The 17,523-nt window shown below is 35.4% G+C and overlaps 3 protein-coding genes across 7 annotated transcripts in view; 1 reads left to right on the forward strand and 2 right to left on the reverse strand.

The window, feature by feature from the left end:
* LOC110372955 (E3 ubiquitin-protein ligase goliath) overlaps positions 1-17,523 on the reverse strand; it is a 470,889-nt gene that overhangs the window by 229,115 nt on the left and 224,251 nt on the right. The window lies entirely within an intron of this gene.
* LOC110372977 (uncharacterized) lies at positions 2,765-5,218 on the reverse strand. Its single transcript, XM_021330028.3, has 4 exons — positions 5,108-5,218; positions 4,291-4,356; positions 3,686-3,856; positions 2,765-3,217 (listed from the first exon to the last, which is right to left on the reverse strand). The coding sequence occupies exons 2-4, from the start codon at positions 4,346-4,348 to the stop codon at positions 3,003-3,005; spliced, it is 444 nt and encodes a 147-aa protein (XP_021185703.2). The 5' UTR covers positions 4,349-4,356; positions 5,108-5,218; the 3' UTR covers positions 2,765-3,002.
* Positions 10,795-16,909, forward strand: LOC110372959 (pickpocket protein 28). The gene is made up of 10 exons (XM_021330008.3): positions 10,795-10,913; positions 11,346-11,588; positions 11,984-12,098; positions 12,615-12,769; positions 13,017-13,242; positions 13,366-13,633; positions 13,967-14,032; positions 14,432-14,615; positions 16,338-16,429; positions 16,788-16,909. Exons 1-10 carry the CDS (start codon positions 10,795-10,797, stop codon positions 16,907-16,909), a joined length of 1,590 nt encoding a protein of 529 aa, XP_021185683.2.

Consider the following 17,523-nt stretch of genomic DNA (forward strand, 5'->3'; position numbering starts at 1 on the left):
AACAATTAAGTAAAATCCCATACTTAAAAACAAAAACAAACTAAGAAAAACAACATAATTTACATAAAAAAAACAAGTTTCCCCTGAATTAATCATCCCCAACAAAAATATAAACATCTATTTTAAACGACACGCAATTCCAAGCTTTCTTAAAATACGTTTCATTTCATTTCAATTATTAATAATATTATATTAATAATAGATGATAATAAACTCTCGAGGGATAAGCCCGCCGCGAGGTGCGGACAGCAAATTAAATAAAACCTACTTTTCTCTCTCGAAAAAAAATGGTCATTTGAGTGAATTTTTTAATATGAAAAATGTTCTATAAATATGGACAACGAGATTGTTTAGAGGAAATGGGGATTATGGAAACGCGGTGGCTGTATTTTTTTTTGTTTTTTCTTTTTTTTTTAATGGTCTGGTATTGTTGTGCTACACGTGTTGTAGAAATGCTTGGTAGTTTTCATGGTTTTAAAAGAAATTATAAAAAGTTGGGTTGTTTGTTTGTCGTTTCTGATGACAACTTTTAGTTAGTGGATAAAGATCTTGGAAAAATAAGTTTAGTTTGAAAATATTACTGTAAAGTGTGAGTTTTTATCGCAAAAAAAATATTTTTTTTTGCGTTTCTGAGTGAACAATTTTTTAAGATTTTTTGTTGATCATACGAAAAATAAACGAAACCTAAATAAAGTTTTTAATATATACTTCCACAACTTATCTATTGATATCCCATTACACATGTCTGAGCTGTTTTTCCCAAACATTATGATACCTAGTTAAAGCCATAATAGTCAGGTTGGCTGCAATACTTTAATGGCTTATACATTCGTAGCTGCTACGACGCTACGAGCTACGTGCTACGTGCTACGATTATGCAAAATGCTACGACAACAGATGTTTACCTTGCTACGCATACATTATAATAATCCTTTATACATAGATATAGCTTTGTATAGCTGTTGATATATTTAATCGATTTAAAGTTATACTATAAAACTGAAGAGTTGAATGCGCTAGTTTCAGGAACCACTGGGCCAAATTGCAAAAATCTTTTAGAGTAAGATGTGTGTAGAGGAAGTAATTCCCATGGGTTGCGGGTGGAACCTAGTAGGATGAAAACAATGAAAATGTTGTCTGTGATAGACTAAAACAATAGTTCTAGGGTATACGTTTACCACACACTAGAGAAAAATCTTTTCTTGACAATCCCAAAAAATACATATAACTATTGATAGCAATATAATACGTTTTATATTTTGGTTATATAAATAGCAATAACCGATACAAAAATAGGTACCTACATCAGTGTAAAAATAACACAAATTCCCTTACCAATTTTGATCAATAAAAAGTTATTTGAGAACAGTATTCAGGGAACAATGACCGCAGATATAAACGTGTGAACACTGCACATACATATAAACAAACAGATATTATAAAGTGTATTGTATTTAATGTACATTGAGGTGCCCACAATACTGTATTTGTTCTCTGCATAACGGATCATCTGTCTACAATGGTTGTGGAGCTCCATTGTCAGCGATTTTAAAAGAATTATTAGAGAAATAAAAATAAATTGCGAATGTAACAAAAAAAAACAGAATCTAATTAAAGATGAAAAAACATTCTATTTATTTTTATTATATTTGTATTATACAGTTTATATTTTTTAAGTAACTATCACTTAAAAAATATAAACTGTAAGGGTAAAGTATTGAGTTCATTGCAGCTGATTTAATTTTTTTTTGACATGTGGTATTACATTAATTCAATTCTTTAATATTAATTCAATTAGCTACAACATGACCTTTTTATGAGCAAATGGGTAGCTTGAAAAAAAGTTTTTCTATTCTATTCTATGGGGCTGAAACTTAGGGCGAGACTGGAATGGGATAGTTCCTATCTTGTAATTAGGACAAACAACGCGAAACAGCCCCAAAATACAAACTTTTGACTTTACAATACAACTAAATCTTACACAATTCACTCTCTGACGTCATCCACAACGGATGACGTCACTCAACCCTCTCCCACTGGCTCCCCACACCAAGTTTTACTAAATAAGTAACAGTCAAACATCGAGCCGTGTGCGCGGTGCAATACGAGGGCTTTCGCGACCTGCCCGGATTACGAGGTGCAGCCCGTGGTCGCGTGGTCGCGCCCCCATTCTGTACTGTGGAAACTGTGGTTCTATCATTAACTGATTTTATGGAGAACTAGATATTACCTGCAATTTTGTCTGAGCTGTTTTGCACCGGATCAAAGGGAGCCTATCTCCGTTTCTAGGGAACCATCTATCGTCATACATAGCCAGTTGTCGTCCACTGCTGAACATAGGTATCTCCCAATGAGCGACCACACTGTTGGCGACTTTCTTCAATTATCTCCGTGCCTCATTACAGCTCGATCGGTTAAGCTGTTTCATCGTGAAAGCGTAGTAGTCACACAAACCCACTTTGCCTTTCACTGGCCCGTGGATCACAGATCAAACGGGAATACATGGATCAAGGTTTTGTTAAAACAGTTTTCTTTTCAAATAGTTTTATTTTTATTTACTTTTATTTAAGGTTTAAAAATTACTTTGTAGCTTTAATTATACTTATGTATGACTTATTATTACAGTAACATTGACTTATAAAACAAATTAAAACTATGGCAGTGCTCTTCAAAAGTCCAGCTTTAAAATACATATTTATTTTCTAAAAAAAAAAAAAACATACCGGCCGAATTGATAACCTCTTCCTTCTTGGGAAGTCGGTTAAAAATGGTTACTTTTACTAAGAGTTTTTCACAATTGCCTTCAAATATAAACTGTCATTTGGCCAACAGTTTATTCTGCAGTATTCGGGGTACATATCAATCTATCTAATTTTTTGTGGGATTCTACTGTTTCCATTAACTAAATTTCATCTAACAAAGTTATCTTTATTTATAACTTACATTTCCTACCTTACTCATACCTACATACATTAGCACTACAATTATTTCTTATCTATCCATCAACGGTAAAAATACAAACACACAGCCAACGCCACGAAGAAGGCTGATGCCGTAGTGGAATTCAAGGAGTCAGCACTGTTGCAGTGATCAGTAAAGCATTGGCAGACAGTCTCGAGGTGGTCTCGGTTGTCGGCGCGGTAACAATCTTTCTCGTGTCGCACCCAGCCGCAGCCGCGGGTCACTCGAAGCTCTGAGTCCTTGTGGGGATGGTAGACTGGGGAAAGAAAGAAAGAAAGAAGCTTCAAGTTTGGTTTCAAATCATTGGGAGATATCATTAGGAATCGTTTGTACCTAATTTTTAAGTAAGTATATCTTGGACACAAATGACTTTAAACATAGCGTGGGGCACGTAAAACTATAAGTCCCGGCTGTGATTTAACATCGTTTGCAGTCGTCACGGGTAGTTAGAAGCCAGTAAGTCTGACAAAAAGTTGGGTAACTGGGTTGAGGTCAGATAGGCGGTCGCTCCTTGTAAAACACTGGTACTTAGCTGGATCTAGTTAGATTGGAAGCCGACCCCAACATAGTTGGGAAAAGGCCCAGGCCTAAGACTGAGCCCTTAGAAGAAGGCCCTTAAAACCGAGAAGAATAGTGATTTTTGGGGAGACCATTTTACATGCTTTAATAAATACAAGTCATGTATAAAAATATCTTACTGCATTAAAAATAAAGAAATACTAACTGGTTTGCACAATCTTTCTGCAGAAGAACGCGTACTCATTGACTCTAGGCACGGCTGTATCGCAGTTGATGATCGGTATGATGCGTCCGCGCATCTCGTCATCGAACTGAGTGGGGTCAATGCACGCTGAGTTGTTGGCACTGTTGCAGTAGAAGCAGTAGATTGCTGTGGCTGAAAATAAAAAAATAATAGAAGTTATTAGTTAGCTATACCTCTATATAAAAGAAAGTTGTGTTAGTTACACATGTATAACTCAAGAATGGCTGAACTATTTAAGCAGAAAATTAGACCCGGGAGAAGGACAAAGGAGTTTTTGTCACCATCCGGGACGCGTAAAAATAAAATATTAAAAACAAAAATTGTACGTTGTAAAGTTTTGTCTGAATTATGAAGTTTCCAAACTTGTGCTACATAGTGCAACTATAGCATAGCAATGTAGATAAATATAGTATCGACAAGTATAATAAGTATAGATTTTCAAAAATAGATTTCTAAATCATTTGTCAATTATCACGTAGTTGTGTTGAGTGTTGATATTATATTTGTTAGCTTTTCTCGGTTCTTAAAGTACGTCACAAATTGATTATTAAAAAAAAACAACTTACATTTGTACACCATAGATAACAATATCGTTATTGATAACAACACTGTATTTGGAGACATGGTGGTATCTGAAACAAAAATACACAATGTATCAGTACTATTTATTTTACATTTATCTGTACGAATATTTTCTAAGCTTAAGTTGGACGCCACGATATAGTAAGCATAATCATCGTGCCTGCATGACTTGAAAATGAAAATTGCTAGACATAAAAATTGGAAAATATTGTAAGATGTACCTACATAAGTATTAGAATAGATTCTGCCCATAAAAGGACGACCCACTTATAGAGCATTTTTTGAAATAGATAAGTGTAAAAATAACAAATCATAACAAAATCTGCGTCTAATCAGAAGAGGCGTAAGAACTATTCTCACAACACCTCAGGCTATAAGACAGCTTAGAAAGAATCATGGCCACACCTAATTGCTTTCTTTTTACACAAAAATAAACATAAAGCATAAATAATAAGACTCATCCACCCTTTTAGCCTCATTCTCATTGTAAAGCCGGAAGCCATTATAAGATACTCTGTAATGGACTTAAGTTGTATCAAATAATTTAAACCGCATTTTGTAAGAATTAAACTTGACATAAAGGGGAGGATTTAATGGTTAAAGACTGTAGTCTTACTTGTTTCATAATATTTCTTTAATACTAAACCCAACCTGTTATTATAATACAAAAGAATCGTTTAAAGGTCTGTTAAGCCTTGTAACCGTTAAATTGTAACACACGCATATACATATATTTTATTACATCACAGTACTTCAAATATTCACGTCGAATAAAAAAATTAAATCCAAAAACATACTCACAATTTAATCAAAATCTTGTGTTTAAGTTATTTTAATTTAAAAAATAACGGGGTCACCACAATACGACACGCTACTTCACTGGTAGCCGATAATAACTGAGCAAGTTCCAATACTTTATATTACATAATTATATGTGTGGATGTCTCATTGTTTGTGTACTGCGATCTAATAATCTTGGTCCTTGGAAAGCTAATGTTTTTAATACTGCAATTTTTAAATATAAAAATTAACTATCATCTAATTTGAAAATGGCCAGACCAGTTAAGTTAGGTTTCATAATAATTTCGTACCCACCAAATAAGAAACCTTGTATTTACACAAAGTAAAAGTAAAAAAACATAATTTCAAATAGGCCTATAACATCTCATTCGTGATTTAAAGCTAGCTGCACGGTTCCAAATAGTGGGTTTCATGGAGAAGAACCGGCAAGAAACTCCATAGACACTCTTTTTTAAAAAAGAAGAAGAATGATATAACAGTTTTGTAGCCGCGTATCTCTTGCTTAGACATGGAATCTTGACAGCAACCACATCTGCAGTCTTCACACAATTATCTTGAGGTCGGCTTCTAGTCTAACCAGATGCCGCTGAGTACCATGTTTTACATGGAGCGACTATTTGAGCCCATCAACCTAGTTAAGCAGGCAACATACTTGCATTTTGGTAACACTGGTGTCAGACTACTGGTTTCTGACTACCCGTAACGACTGACAAAGATGTTCAATGACATCCGGGACCTACAGTTTAATGTGCCTTTTGTTAAGAGTGTTCGTCGGACTTTCTGCTTATGAAACAAAATTCATAGATCGCGTATAGGATGTTATTTAATGCGGAAATAAAAATATAAAAATAATATAACGATTAAGTCTTATTGTTAGCTATTAGACCACATTTGTTTGTCAAATTCGTGAGTCTGTTGAATGAACTTATCTGTGGTTCGCTGACCCCTGACTTGTGGTATCAGAGTATAAGTGAATTTACTTATATTGTACATATGTTTACTTACGTATAGCTGCAGACATTTTTGGCTCTATTATATTATGATAAATTAAATAAGATAGCATTGATTTTTAACAAATTACGTATGTATTTTTATTATTTCTGAAAGTAAATCCTAAAATGTGAAATGAGTCTTTTTATATGAAGGTATCGTAAATATGTAAATATCTATGTAACTAAATCAAATAAAAATATAATGTGTCTATAATTAATACTACATATTTCGATCTTTCACAATAGCCTTATGATGTCAAAATTTGTAAAGTATGGACGCATATGCAATAAACTCGTATGGAAGATATGATACCTACCATTTTTCGCGGCAACGACATTTACCATGAAAAGAAAAACAAACTTTAGTATCATATCACACTACAGCCCAATTTCCACAGTTAATCAAGGGACAAGACCTAAACTATTCTCCAAAATGACTAGGTACCCTGAACTTCCCATTTCTTAAAGCGCGTTTACATAGTCCGTATGCAAACAGTGTTGTAGCGACATTAACTTAACCGAGAATAGTGCAAACAACTTCACTGTAATGACGTTTTGTTTACTCGTATAGTGTGAACACTGGTTCACAGTGAACATTTAGCTTTATGGTCAAAAAGTTGCCTCAATTATTGACAGAAATAATAAATTAACACGTACATTATATTATAATGCCGAAGCGTTTGTATATTAATTTGCTTGAGCTCGATAATCTCAGGAACTACATATTTACTAGACTTTGAAAAATTCTTTCATTTATAAATGAAACAACGAATACTGTGTCAATGCCTAATAACACGCATAAAAGCCGTTATTGTTGCATATTAAGAGTCACAAAGTGTAACCGCGTTATCGAGGTAGTATCTATAACAATAATTACTCGTATACAAACCTAATGTATGTATGTTCACCTGCCTGCTTTTAATCTGCGGTTAAGCGCTAATTAATACTATTAGTTGTTATGTTAGTAGCTTCATGAACGAATTTTATACAAAATTGTGTCCTTAGTCATTGTATAAACTAAGGTAAATATTGTAGCCATGGTTTATTCTGTAGGGGGTTATTTGTCTACTTCTATGAAATCTAAACTAATATTTTAAAGCTGAAGAGTTTGTTTGTTTGAACGGAACTGCTGGTCCGATTTCAAAAAATATTTCAGTTCGAAAAATGTTTCAATTACGGGATGCGGGTGAAACCGCTGGCAGAAGCTCGTTGGCAATTGATAAAGGCTCTTTCAAGTTGCACTGATAGTGTCGCACGATGCGTTTGTCGTATCGGTCGTATTTGTCGGTCCCTAACACATGCCTATGCAAATTAATCTTTATACACTACAAATGTCGTTTATTGTTTTACCTCTTTATGTATACCGAATAATTGAGTTTAAGTTCCATGCAGTAAGGGAACGGACTATACATAGATGTAGTAACAATCCTTTAGTCTTGAAACACGATCCTTGACTTTGCAGGGTTTCAGGACTTTGCACTTTCTATTGCGTTAGTCTTGATACTTGATGAAACATTATTCAATTTTTGTAGCATTTATTTGTGTAATTTGTATTAATATAGAATACAGCTATTGATGAATCATATCGAAATTACTTTTCTTGTATGGGGTATAACACCAAAATAGCACAACTAATCAAATGAGCAGTTTTTTATTAAGTTCAGAAGGAAATTTAAAATGGGTTTTAATTAATTCCATATTTTTCTTGGTGTTTATTGTCGTAAGAAAAATATGTAAGTAGCCTTTCAGCGTATTAAAAGCAATTTAGGAAACTTGTGACTTAACCAGGTCGTCCTTTTTTAAATTATTTTTTACAAAGTGACATTGCTATTTCTAAATCATCATCGATACTTACCTAGCTACTGTCGGTACTACCTTACTGTCGGTAACATCAAACACAATAATTAAATAAACTTGGATATTCAATCAACTGCTTTGAAGTCAATTTTTACGACATCAACAGATTAATGAAAATGCCTGGTTAAACGTGTCCCAATTTTTTTCAACTCTTTCCCGGATATTTTTGGGGATTGAGATTTTTCGCCTTTTGATCTGGGTATTTTTATTTTTGTATAAAGTTAATGATCTGTTTAATTAATGTTTTTAGCTGTTGATGACGTTGAATATTGATATACCTGTCAAGTTGTTAATAGGGTGTTCCAGGAAGAAATCCAGACCGTCTAACTGTATGGCAAGTTATCATGACTTTATTTTATGTTGAAAGGTAATGAAGTATTTTTATACATAAGAAACTTTTCTATGCCCACGATGGATTGAACTCGAAAAACTTTTAACATACCTCGACATTGATATTGAAAAAGTCAGATTGTTTCCCACCATTTCATATGCGTATGAAAATATCGTATTGATTGGCAATAAAAAATACCTATAAATAAACCTGTAAGTGCTTGTCGAAACTTGAAAACGAAAACAAAGATATGTAACTCTTCAATTCGCCGAAGGCTTTTCAGGAATATTTCCATTAGAAGTTTTTTAACAACTAAAGAAAACAGTGAATCTATTATTCTTTGAAAAACTTTTTCCAGATTACCATCGAATGTCAAATGTACCCTTTTACGATATTCAAAAAGAAAATTCAACCACATAGGTCAAAATGAATTTGAAAAAGAAAATAGGCTTGGCTTGTGTATATTTTTTCAAAATCGTAAGCCTAATTGTCAAAATATGAAGGTCTAATGGGTTTGTTGTTAACGTAGGTCGAGATTTTATTTTTTAATTAAAACATGGTTAGTCCTGTTGTTTTTATAAGAAGAATAATTATTATTTTTATGAGTAAAATGTTTATGGGTTTGTCAAAAATTTGACAAAAATGGTTAAAAAACAGTTTAGATGGGCACCTAACCCTTTTTAAAATATGTTTGTATCCATTTTATTTAATCGTTTTTCTAAGATTAAACACCAATCTAAACTAAACTATTTAAACCTTTTCAATTCAATTGGTCAGCGAACCGATTTGTTGACACATATTGCTTACTGAGGACGTAGTACAGGGTTACACCTTTACATTACACGACACTTCAGTATTAAGACAAAGATCTTAAACTACCTATATGAAGAGCTATCGATTTTACTAAACAATAACATATTATCATGACATAGAATCACGTGAAAGCGTAGGCAGGAATGTAACAAACACCCACATTTATATTACCTTTACGTAGTAGTTATGTTATATTATCAACATTTAATAACTCGCCCACTTATATCTATACTAATATTATAAAGCTAAAGAGTTTGTTTGTTTGTTTGTTTGAACGCGAGAAAATTTCTTTCAGTGTTAGATAGCCCATTTATCGAGGAAGGCTATAGGCTACTTTTTATCCCGGTACGGGAAGTAGTTCCCACGGGATGCGGGTAAAACCGCTGGCAGAAGCTAGTTTTAAATAAGTTCTACTATTGCAATGTTAAATAGGTAAACCGATATATATTGTTATTTATTTTACAGATGTAATGAGACTAATAAGGTATATTGGCCAAGTGGTTAAAACACCTAACTCTCAAATACTATTGTACAGTCAACGTCAGGTGAGTGGTAACAGTTTTATAGGAGAATCGTACTTATTACTATTGAGTTAAGGTGCATGACAGTTACCACTGATGTGCGGTCTACTGTACGTACCTATTCGATTTCCAGATCAGGTAACCAATAGAAATAAGAAGGTAACCTACCTTCTTATTCTACCTTTTTATTATATACGTCCGGATATATTTTTAGGTGATCTGAAGAAGGTTATAGTGTACCTAGTTAATGAATAGTATAAGACTATACTTTATTATTTAAACCTTAGACATCCCAACCAGTAGGTACCTACTCATATACTTTAAACGCTAGCCTAGTAATCCTATCCAACAAACTGTAACATGCATATAAATTGAGCCATTAATATTATCTAGGCAAAGACCACAAAGTGTGGCGTTAATTGGCAACACCAATCAAGGGGTGTACCGTTAAATGTTGGCAATACTGTTAAGTGCATACTGCATGGTAATGCGGAGAAATATTGATGGCTTGTCACCGCATATGCTAGGTTTTGCGGTGGGTTTGCTTGTGGAATTGAAAATGTTTAAAGGTTTTTTTACGACAGACAGTTTTGTAACATATACGAATTATTGTAAGTACATAGTTTACCTATAGTTTTATTATTCCCAGATTTTCATGCACTCTAGCTTTTAAAACCGTAGGTGATAATCTCTAGGATTAGTCAGTGGGTATTTTTTTAATAATTTGCTTGACCTTAAATATTTGTAGTTTGTAATTTTTCATAAGTAGTCCCAAAAATACTTTCATTATTCGTTTTTATATGTAGCTCCTATATGTACCTCATGCACAAACATTCTGACGAACAGTGCAATTACTCCCATATTCACTAATAGCATTTGTACCAATTAATACAAGTACCATAATACCATTAGTATTGGAGTCTCAACAACCCTCCATTCTCCATTTCTTGCTTACATTTGCACAGAAGAACTAGGTCAATTTCACCACCTTTCCGTACCAATCAAATAAATATGTTCGAATACCATAAAAACAAAATAAACGAAATAAACAGCATCCCCAATAATTTATCTGTCGAAGAAAACCTATATTTTCGTGATTATTATTTAAAAGATTTCAAGTACATAAGTCCCGATGTGGTGAATTTGAATAAGAATAAGATTATTAATAAGGATATGGAGAAAACCGTGATTAATGAAGAGTTGAGAAGTAAGTCTATGCCTGAGAAGTGGATTAGCGAAGTTATGAAGGGTCTGAAGCAGTTCTTCTATCAAGGATCTCTTCACGGAGTCAAGTAAGTATAATTTGCCTTATGATACAACACGATGTATCCTGATCTTAGAAATTAATTTAGAAGTTGCCTCCCTCATGTAACTAGAACCCCTTACCATTTGTAATGGAGCTATATAAATAGCCATGATTTTAAGCTTTTCACCACGAACCTAATCGTTCATATCGTGTAAGAATTGTTTATAAACTAATGTTGCTAGTCTAAAAGGCTCGTCAATATTCAGGCCACGATCAAACAATAATTCCTCTCTATATGATATCTGATTATCTGAATTAAATATCTGATATTATTATGTGAACCTATCTTCTTAGATAGCTTTAAATAAAATAAATAAATCGTTTATTACTTAACTTTGTACATAATTTAACTAAATTCATTTTTGCTTAATTCTTAATTATAAATTAGAGGTATAGAAAAAGAACCCCCTTTCACCAGATACATCTTCGAGCCTTCATTCGGCAGCAAAGAGAAAGCCACATGGGTCATCATAATGTTTATCAGCATCTTCATCTGCGCCGTGGTCATCATCCAGCTGTTCTGCAAGTGGACCTCCACACCTTTCGTCAATGTTATAGACTCCATGCCCACTCCTATATGGGCTGTTCCGTTTCCAACCGTGGTGATCTGCCCTCATCTTCATGTGAAGATGTCTTATGCTAATGTTACGGAACTTGAAGGGTAAGAGTGCGTCTAAGTTTGGTTCTCTTTAAGTGAATTATAATACTTGTTTTCTTAAAAAGATTTCCACGAATGTTATATTGGTTGGTAACCATTATTTTTTTCTGATTGTAATAAGCGACCTCTATAATTTGCAATAATCGAATGCCTTACACGTGAATCGACTTTAAAAAAAAAGATACCTTATCAACTGTCTCCTTTCATAACCTAAAGGTTACTCGTTCTAAGTACATTACATAAAAGAAAACACAGTTTCAATTACAACCTATTCCTGCTTCCTACCATTAATCAAAAGAAATTGCAAAAGTCTAGAACGGTGCAGATTGCATTAGAATTTTCCTAGGATCAAAATGCTATTTTTAAAGGAAGCGACTGTAATATGGTTTCTTGTTTAGATTGGAAGAATTCTTCGCTGCGATGGTTTGTCCAAGGATGACGAACGAGATAAAGTATCGGGAGACCCGTTTAGATGACTCCCAGTTTCACATGCTTACCGAATTCGTTGTAAAGGTATTGTTTTTTAAATTAAATAATTCCATGGTTCATAAAAAAATACTTCATTGAATGATGGAAAAGCTATAGGTATGTGTAAATATAGACCAATCAACATAAAGCTACTATATTGACCTTGACCTTGGGGGTATCTCGCAGTTTCTATGTGGAAAAACATTTACTCAAGTTGCAGTGCAGAACCTATGTATTGTTTTGTTGTTGTGAAATAAGGATGCGTCTACACGGTGCATGTATAGTTACCGGCACGGATATTGGGCTCTCGGCGGAAGAGTGGGGATCGCTTTGCGCACCCGTACGCATAAGGCAATAAGGCAGTAAATCGCTTCTGCGCAGGTGAAGGTAATGGCTCGATATCCGTGCCGATAACTGTAGCTGGAGCAAGTTAACATGCGCAATGTATGGTAACCTGCGCATGTTCCTCAATATGCGCAAGCTACATGCACCATGTAGATGCACCCTAAGCTTAAATTATTGCTCATAAACAACAGCTTTACATTTATTTCTGTTCTTCAGGGAGCCCCTACATGCCCCGAAGTGGTGAAGGCCTGCAACTGGCCAGCATTGCATGACACCAAATGGGAGATGGACAAGTGCTGCGAGCTGTTCCAGCCGATATACACCAACTATGGCCTTTGCTTCGCGTTTAACAGCCTACCCCTCAATGCTATGTAAGGGGGTCGTATATTATTTGAGTTACCGCGGCCCTGGTACAGTGTTACCGCGGCCCTGATACATAAAAGGCCTACGACGAAACACGACGGATTTTTAGTCAGTTAAAATCTGACACTCCCTCACCGCTGCTAGCCCACAGTAGGAGGGGTCATTTGTTGATTTTTGCCGTCATTAAAAAAGGGGGTCTTATATTTCTGGTTAATATGACCAGTGCACAATGTAAACCATCTTGAATACTTCCAGGAACAACGACACACTAGCTTGGCATAGAACCTTTGACGAGAATGCCGAGGCAGTGGAGTTGCAATGGGGTCTGGACATCGGGTACCCGAAGGTGTTCCCTCCAGACCTGACGATGAAACCACTGAGGGTCATGGCGTCTGGAGAAGCCAATGGCTTGGGAGTTGAGCTCTTTCTTAATAATTCTGAACATCAGTACGCTTGTGAAGGGAAAAGCTTGGGATTTACAGTTAGTATACTTCATGAATAACAAGACACTAAGCATTAACTAGAATTGAAGAAGACGCGAATTATTAGGAGTTTCTCGGCAGCATTATATTGTTTATGTTAGCCTTTCCTGCCTCTTTTCCAGATCCTGATCAGTTCTCCAACCGACCATGTCTACACGAGTACAGTCCTCCGCCTCCCAATGGACAGGATGACCACCATCGAAGTCACCCCTCTTACTTACAAGACCGACTTCTCTCTCCGCTCTCTCGCCCCTTACAGAAGGCAGTGCTTCTTCCAGAGCGAGAAGAGTTTGCAGTATTATGAGTTCTATACAGATAGCAACTGCAAGCATGATCTGTTGGTGCAGGAGGCGAGGAAGAAGTGTGATTGTGTGCTTTTTAACTGGCCTAGTAAGTGGACCAGTGTAACTTTCTCTCTTATTAAATGACGCTCGTCCTAGTGTGAAAAAAAACTTATATTTCAACATATTCTAGCAGGTACGAAGTGATTTTTTGGCAAAGATTTGGCCACCTCGACAGACGCTAGATTTTATAACTGTTTTATGTTCCCGATTATTGAGGGGATAAAAACGGCAAACGTAGTTATCGCTCATCAAACTTTTGACCGATCAAAAATTCCATGATATCTTCATAAAACCATAGTAAAATACTGGGTTCAAAGTCCTTTTAAAACAGAAAAAAAGTGAACATAATCTCTGCAAATGAAAAATATTAATATTTCAGGGAAATTCATCTGGGAGCCTGTCTGTACTACGAAGGATGACTACAATTGCATTAGCAGCGTTGAAGGTTTGTTCAGAAATTATTAAATACCCAAAGGTTCCACTTGTTTATTTAAAAGCCATTTGAGACCTCCGAATGCACGATGTAAATGAGAATGTAACTTTAAAATAATTAATGTTTCTTTATTTTGGGTGTAAGTTAAAATAATAAATCTAAATAAATGCCTATATAAGGTTTTTCTACGAGACTCGCTCACAGTGAAGATCTTTTCAAAGACCTAGGATGCTATCACAACACTGACTTAGTTGTCTTGAAGATCATTGAACGATAAGGTCTTAAGCCCCATTCCCTCCCACCAACATGCACTGAGCAAGCGTGGTTATTAGCGCGATTCTTCTCTGTATGAGGGGAGGTAACCAGCAGTGTATTGACAAAAAGGCTGATAATTATGAACCTCATTTCCAGCAAAAGTAGAAGAACAGCTAATCTACGCGTACTACGCAGAGAGCGAAGACGAGCGCGGTACTCAGCAAGAGTCCAAGTCTTGTCACCCATCGTGCAATGACGTCATCTACGCCAGTCAGGTGTTCTACTCCGATCTGACGAAAGACATGGAGACCAGCTCGCATAAGTGGAGTCAGTTGAGGCTGTAAGTATGATGATACAGTCTTCCGCTTATGGTTTCACTCACGAATATAGAAAGCTACTCCCTGTTCATGTATTAAAAGTGGCCTATAGTTATCAGTGGCGAGGGGTGGTTTAATGAAATAGGGAAGCCGCAGCAAAAAAAAAAACTGGGGGGGGAGTACTCAGGGATGGGGGGGAGAGGTAATGGAGGTAATTTCTCAGTCCACCTTTTAGCACTGACTGAGAGACTGATAGTTTGAACATGTTTTCTCGAGGAATTCGGCAGATTATTAATATCTATAAAACTTTATTATCTTTAGTTAGGTATATTAACTACTAGAATCTGAGAAAAGTTGGCACTAGAATCAATACATTTTAAGTATTTAATTTACAACGGCCTGTTAGCCATTCATATTTATCGTAGGTATATGTTTCATAAATCCGTCAGGACGTTAGTAATTTTAATATTGACGTAATATAGGTAGGTAATTCACCCGTACGGCGTGCCCGAGTTTTAAAACACGTTTTTATTCTCAAAACTTAACCTTGAAAAATAGGTTCCTTCCTAAAGTAAATAATCTGTCGGAAAACAATCTAATGCGATAAATGCTATCCTAGTCAAGTTTTAAAAGTAGGTACACTAAAAAGAAACCTGATGCAAAAAAACGTATCAAAATGACTCATTTCAACCACTACACACACTGTACTTGGACTGAGTACCAGGTCACAGTGCGATCGCGAGGATTAGTAGGGAGTAATGATACTGCCAACTACTATGAATACAAAAAAACTTATTTATTATAAATTCCCAAGTAGGGTCATTAAATCGCGGAGAATCTTAACACCGCGATTCAGGATTTGCATAAAAATGCACAACGCCATCTATGTTGACGTAATGTAACTAAAACACTTTAACATAAAATATTGTACACACACGAACTATGTTATTTCCAAATGATACAATAAATTCAGTTAAGTAATACAAAGAAAAAATTGTTAATGGTATTATCTAAAACAAAATAAGAACTATGAGAGTGAATTTGTCTGATTTGTTTGTTTACATATTTGAGAAAGCGCTGCCACTCGCGCGTAGACAGATATAGCTACTTTACTCTTGACGCGTTCTTTCTCGTTCACTCGCGAGTTTTGATTGGTGGAAGCCGCTCCGTGAGCCGGGTTACCGCTCGCCCATAGTTTGCGAACATCGCGTGGCGCGGCGTGGATGACGTCACGCAAGCGTAGTTTTGTATGGACGAGGAAGCCGCGGCTTGTTTAGTAGGAGCAAAATGTTTCAAGTAATTTATAGACAATTTTTTTACGGTGGTAGGCGTTTTGTTATACCTACATATTTAAATTGTGTGGTTTAAATGATTATATTAATTATATCTATACCTATATTATAACTTATACCTATGCTTCTTTCTTGAAATTCGAAAGGGAAGCCGATGGGAATCGGCTTATAGGGACGCCTCGCCACTGATAGTTATTCTGGTAGGTTTTCCTTTCCTCAAAATTCATTCGGCAGTTTTTGGTTGAAAGAAGATTTTAGCTTTTGCGTGAAATACCTGTTACTTAGTATAGGTTAAGTAGACATTTACCTATGTAAAATAACGTTCATTGTTCGCAGACCACTTGCAAGTGGTCTTCTTTGACAACGATGGAGGAATTATATTATTAGTCCTTCCTTACGCAATTGAGAAATAATAATAAGTTAATTAATTTCCCCTAATTTTATTTTACACAGCGGAGAAGTAACGCAGATCAACGTCCACTTCTACGACGATATGTTCCTCGGCCAGCATCGTCATGCGCAATATGACGATTATTATTTCATTGGTGAGTATACTGTAGTGGCCTTGTGGTAACGACTGCCTCTCAAGTACGAGAGGACTCATTTGATTTCTGGTTAAGTAACAATGCATCTTTTGAAAGTTCCATTTAGCATGTAATTTATTATGGTTCAACTTGGACTTCCAACTCTGAAATCGTCTGTCCACCTTGAGCCATATGGTTATGATTACTGTCCCACGTTGAATATACTAATTATATCACGCTCCCATGAGCTTGTGTTGCACCTGCATCCTCCTCCTCCTTCCCGCACATGGTTAAAAAGTAGACTGTGTTATTCTGTTGTGTCTCAGTCTGAGCTATGTAAGGTGACGATTAAGTATTCATTTCTTGGTTTCTCATACAGGTGCAATCGGTGGTCTTCTCAGCTTGTTTCTGGGCTTCAGCATCATCAGCGTGGCAGAACTAATCTACTTTGTATTGCTCAAACCTGTTTATGTTATTTTTAGGGAGTTAAATCAAAATTAGCACGCATATCCTTTGTTTTGGTTTGTTCACAAATAAAGTTTGGTCCATGAATGTTGTTTTTTAATTATTTTAAACTGTTTCTGTATTGTTATCTTCAAAGCAATCTATTTATGTCTTCTATACAATATCAATACCTACTCCATGCGTTCAAATTAACACTCTCATCTTCGTTCATGCTAATATACTTACTTCATACGAGCATACCTTAATATGTCAGTGAATAATGAACAACGAAAATGGAGAAATAGTAAAAATAAACTTGAATAGCTTTGATTGCTTTAGCAATTAGGGGCAGAGATTAAATTCGCATACCCCTGGGGTAGTCGTACAATTCACTTTATATACTTTCAATAATTGTTTGCATTATTGTTTGCTTTGCATTATTTCTATCTACATACCTGATTTTTTGTCATGAAACGATGTCCATAAGTTAAGGTATCTTATGTAAGGGTAAAGATGAAGTCACTGAAATCTTAAACATATTTTATCACAGCTGGATATAGGCATATATCTACTCATCTAATCTAAGAGACGGCCATAGTCTTGTTTCGTTATTTCTGAGATAACACAACTTGCAATGTGAATTTTTAACTCACAAAAGAGAGGATGAATTC

The sequence above is a fragment of the Helicoverpa armigera genome, chromosome 19 (genome assembly GCF_030705265.1).
Source record: "Helicoverpa armigera isolate CAAS_96S chromosome 19, ASM3070526v1, whole genome shotgun sequence".
Lineage (NCBI taxonomy): Eukaryota > Metazoa > Arthropoda > Insecta > Lepidoptera > Noctuidae > Helicoverpa > Helicoverpa armigera.

What these genes read in the sequence shown, in the direction of transcription:
- LOC110372977 (XM_021330028.3), bottom strand. Translation starts at nt 4,348, where the DNA reads ATGTCTCCAAATACAGTGTTGTTATCAATAACGATATTGTTATCTATG. An exon ending in GTTATCTATGGTGTACAAAT is followed by an intron (nt 3,857 to 4,290) that starts GTAAGTTGTTTT and finishes TTTTATTTTCAG; the next exon opens with CCACAGCAATCTACTGCTTC. An exon ending in CAGAAAGATTGTGCAAACCA is followed by an intron (nt 3,218 to 3,685) that starts GTTAGTATTTCT and finishes TTCTTTCCCCAG; the next exon opens with TCTACCATCCCCACAAGGAC.
- LOC110372959 (XM_021330008.3), top strand. Translation starts at nt 10,795, where the DNA reads ATGGAGAAAACCGTGATTAATGAAGAGTTGAGAAGTAAGTCTATGCCT. An exon ending in GGATCTCTTCACGGAGTCAA is followed by an intron (nt 10,914 to 11,345) that starts GTAAGTATAATT and finishes CCCTTTCACCAG; the next exon opens with ATACATCTTCGAGCCTTCAT. An exon ending in AAGTGGAGTCAGTTGAGGCT is followed by an intron (nt 14,616 to 16,337) that starts GTAAGTATGATG and finishes TATTTTACACAG; the next exon opens with CGGAGAAGTAACGCAGATCA.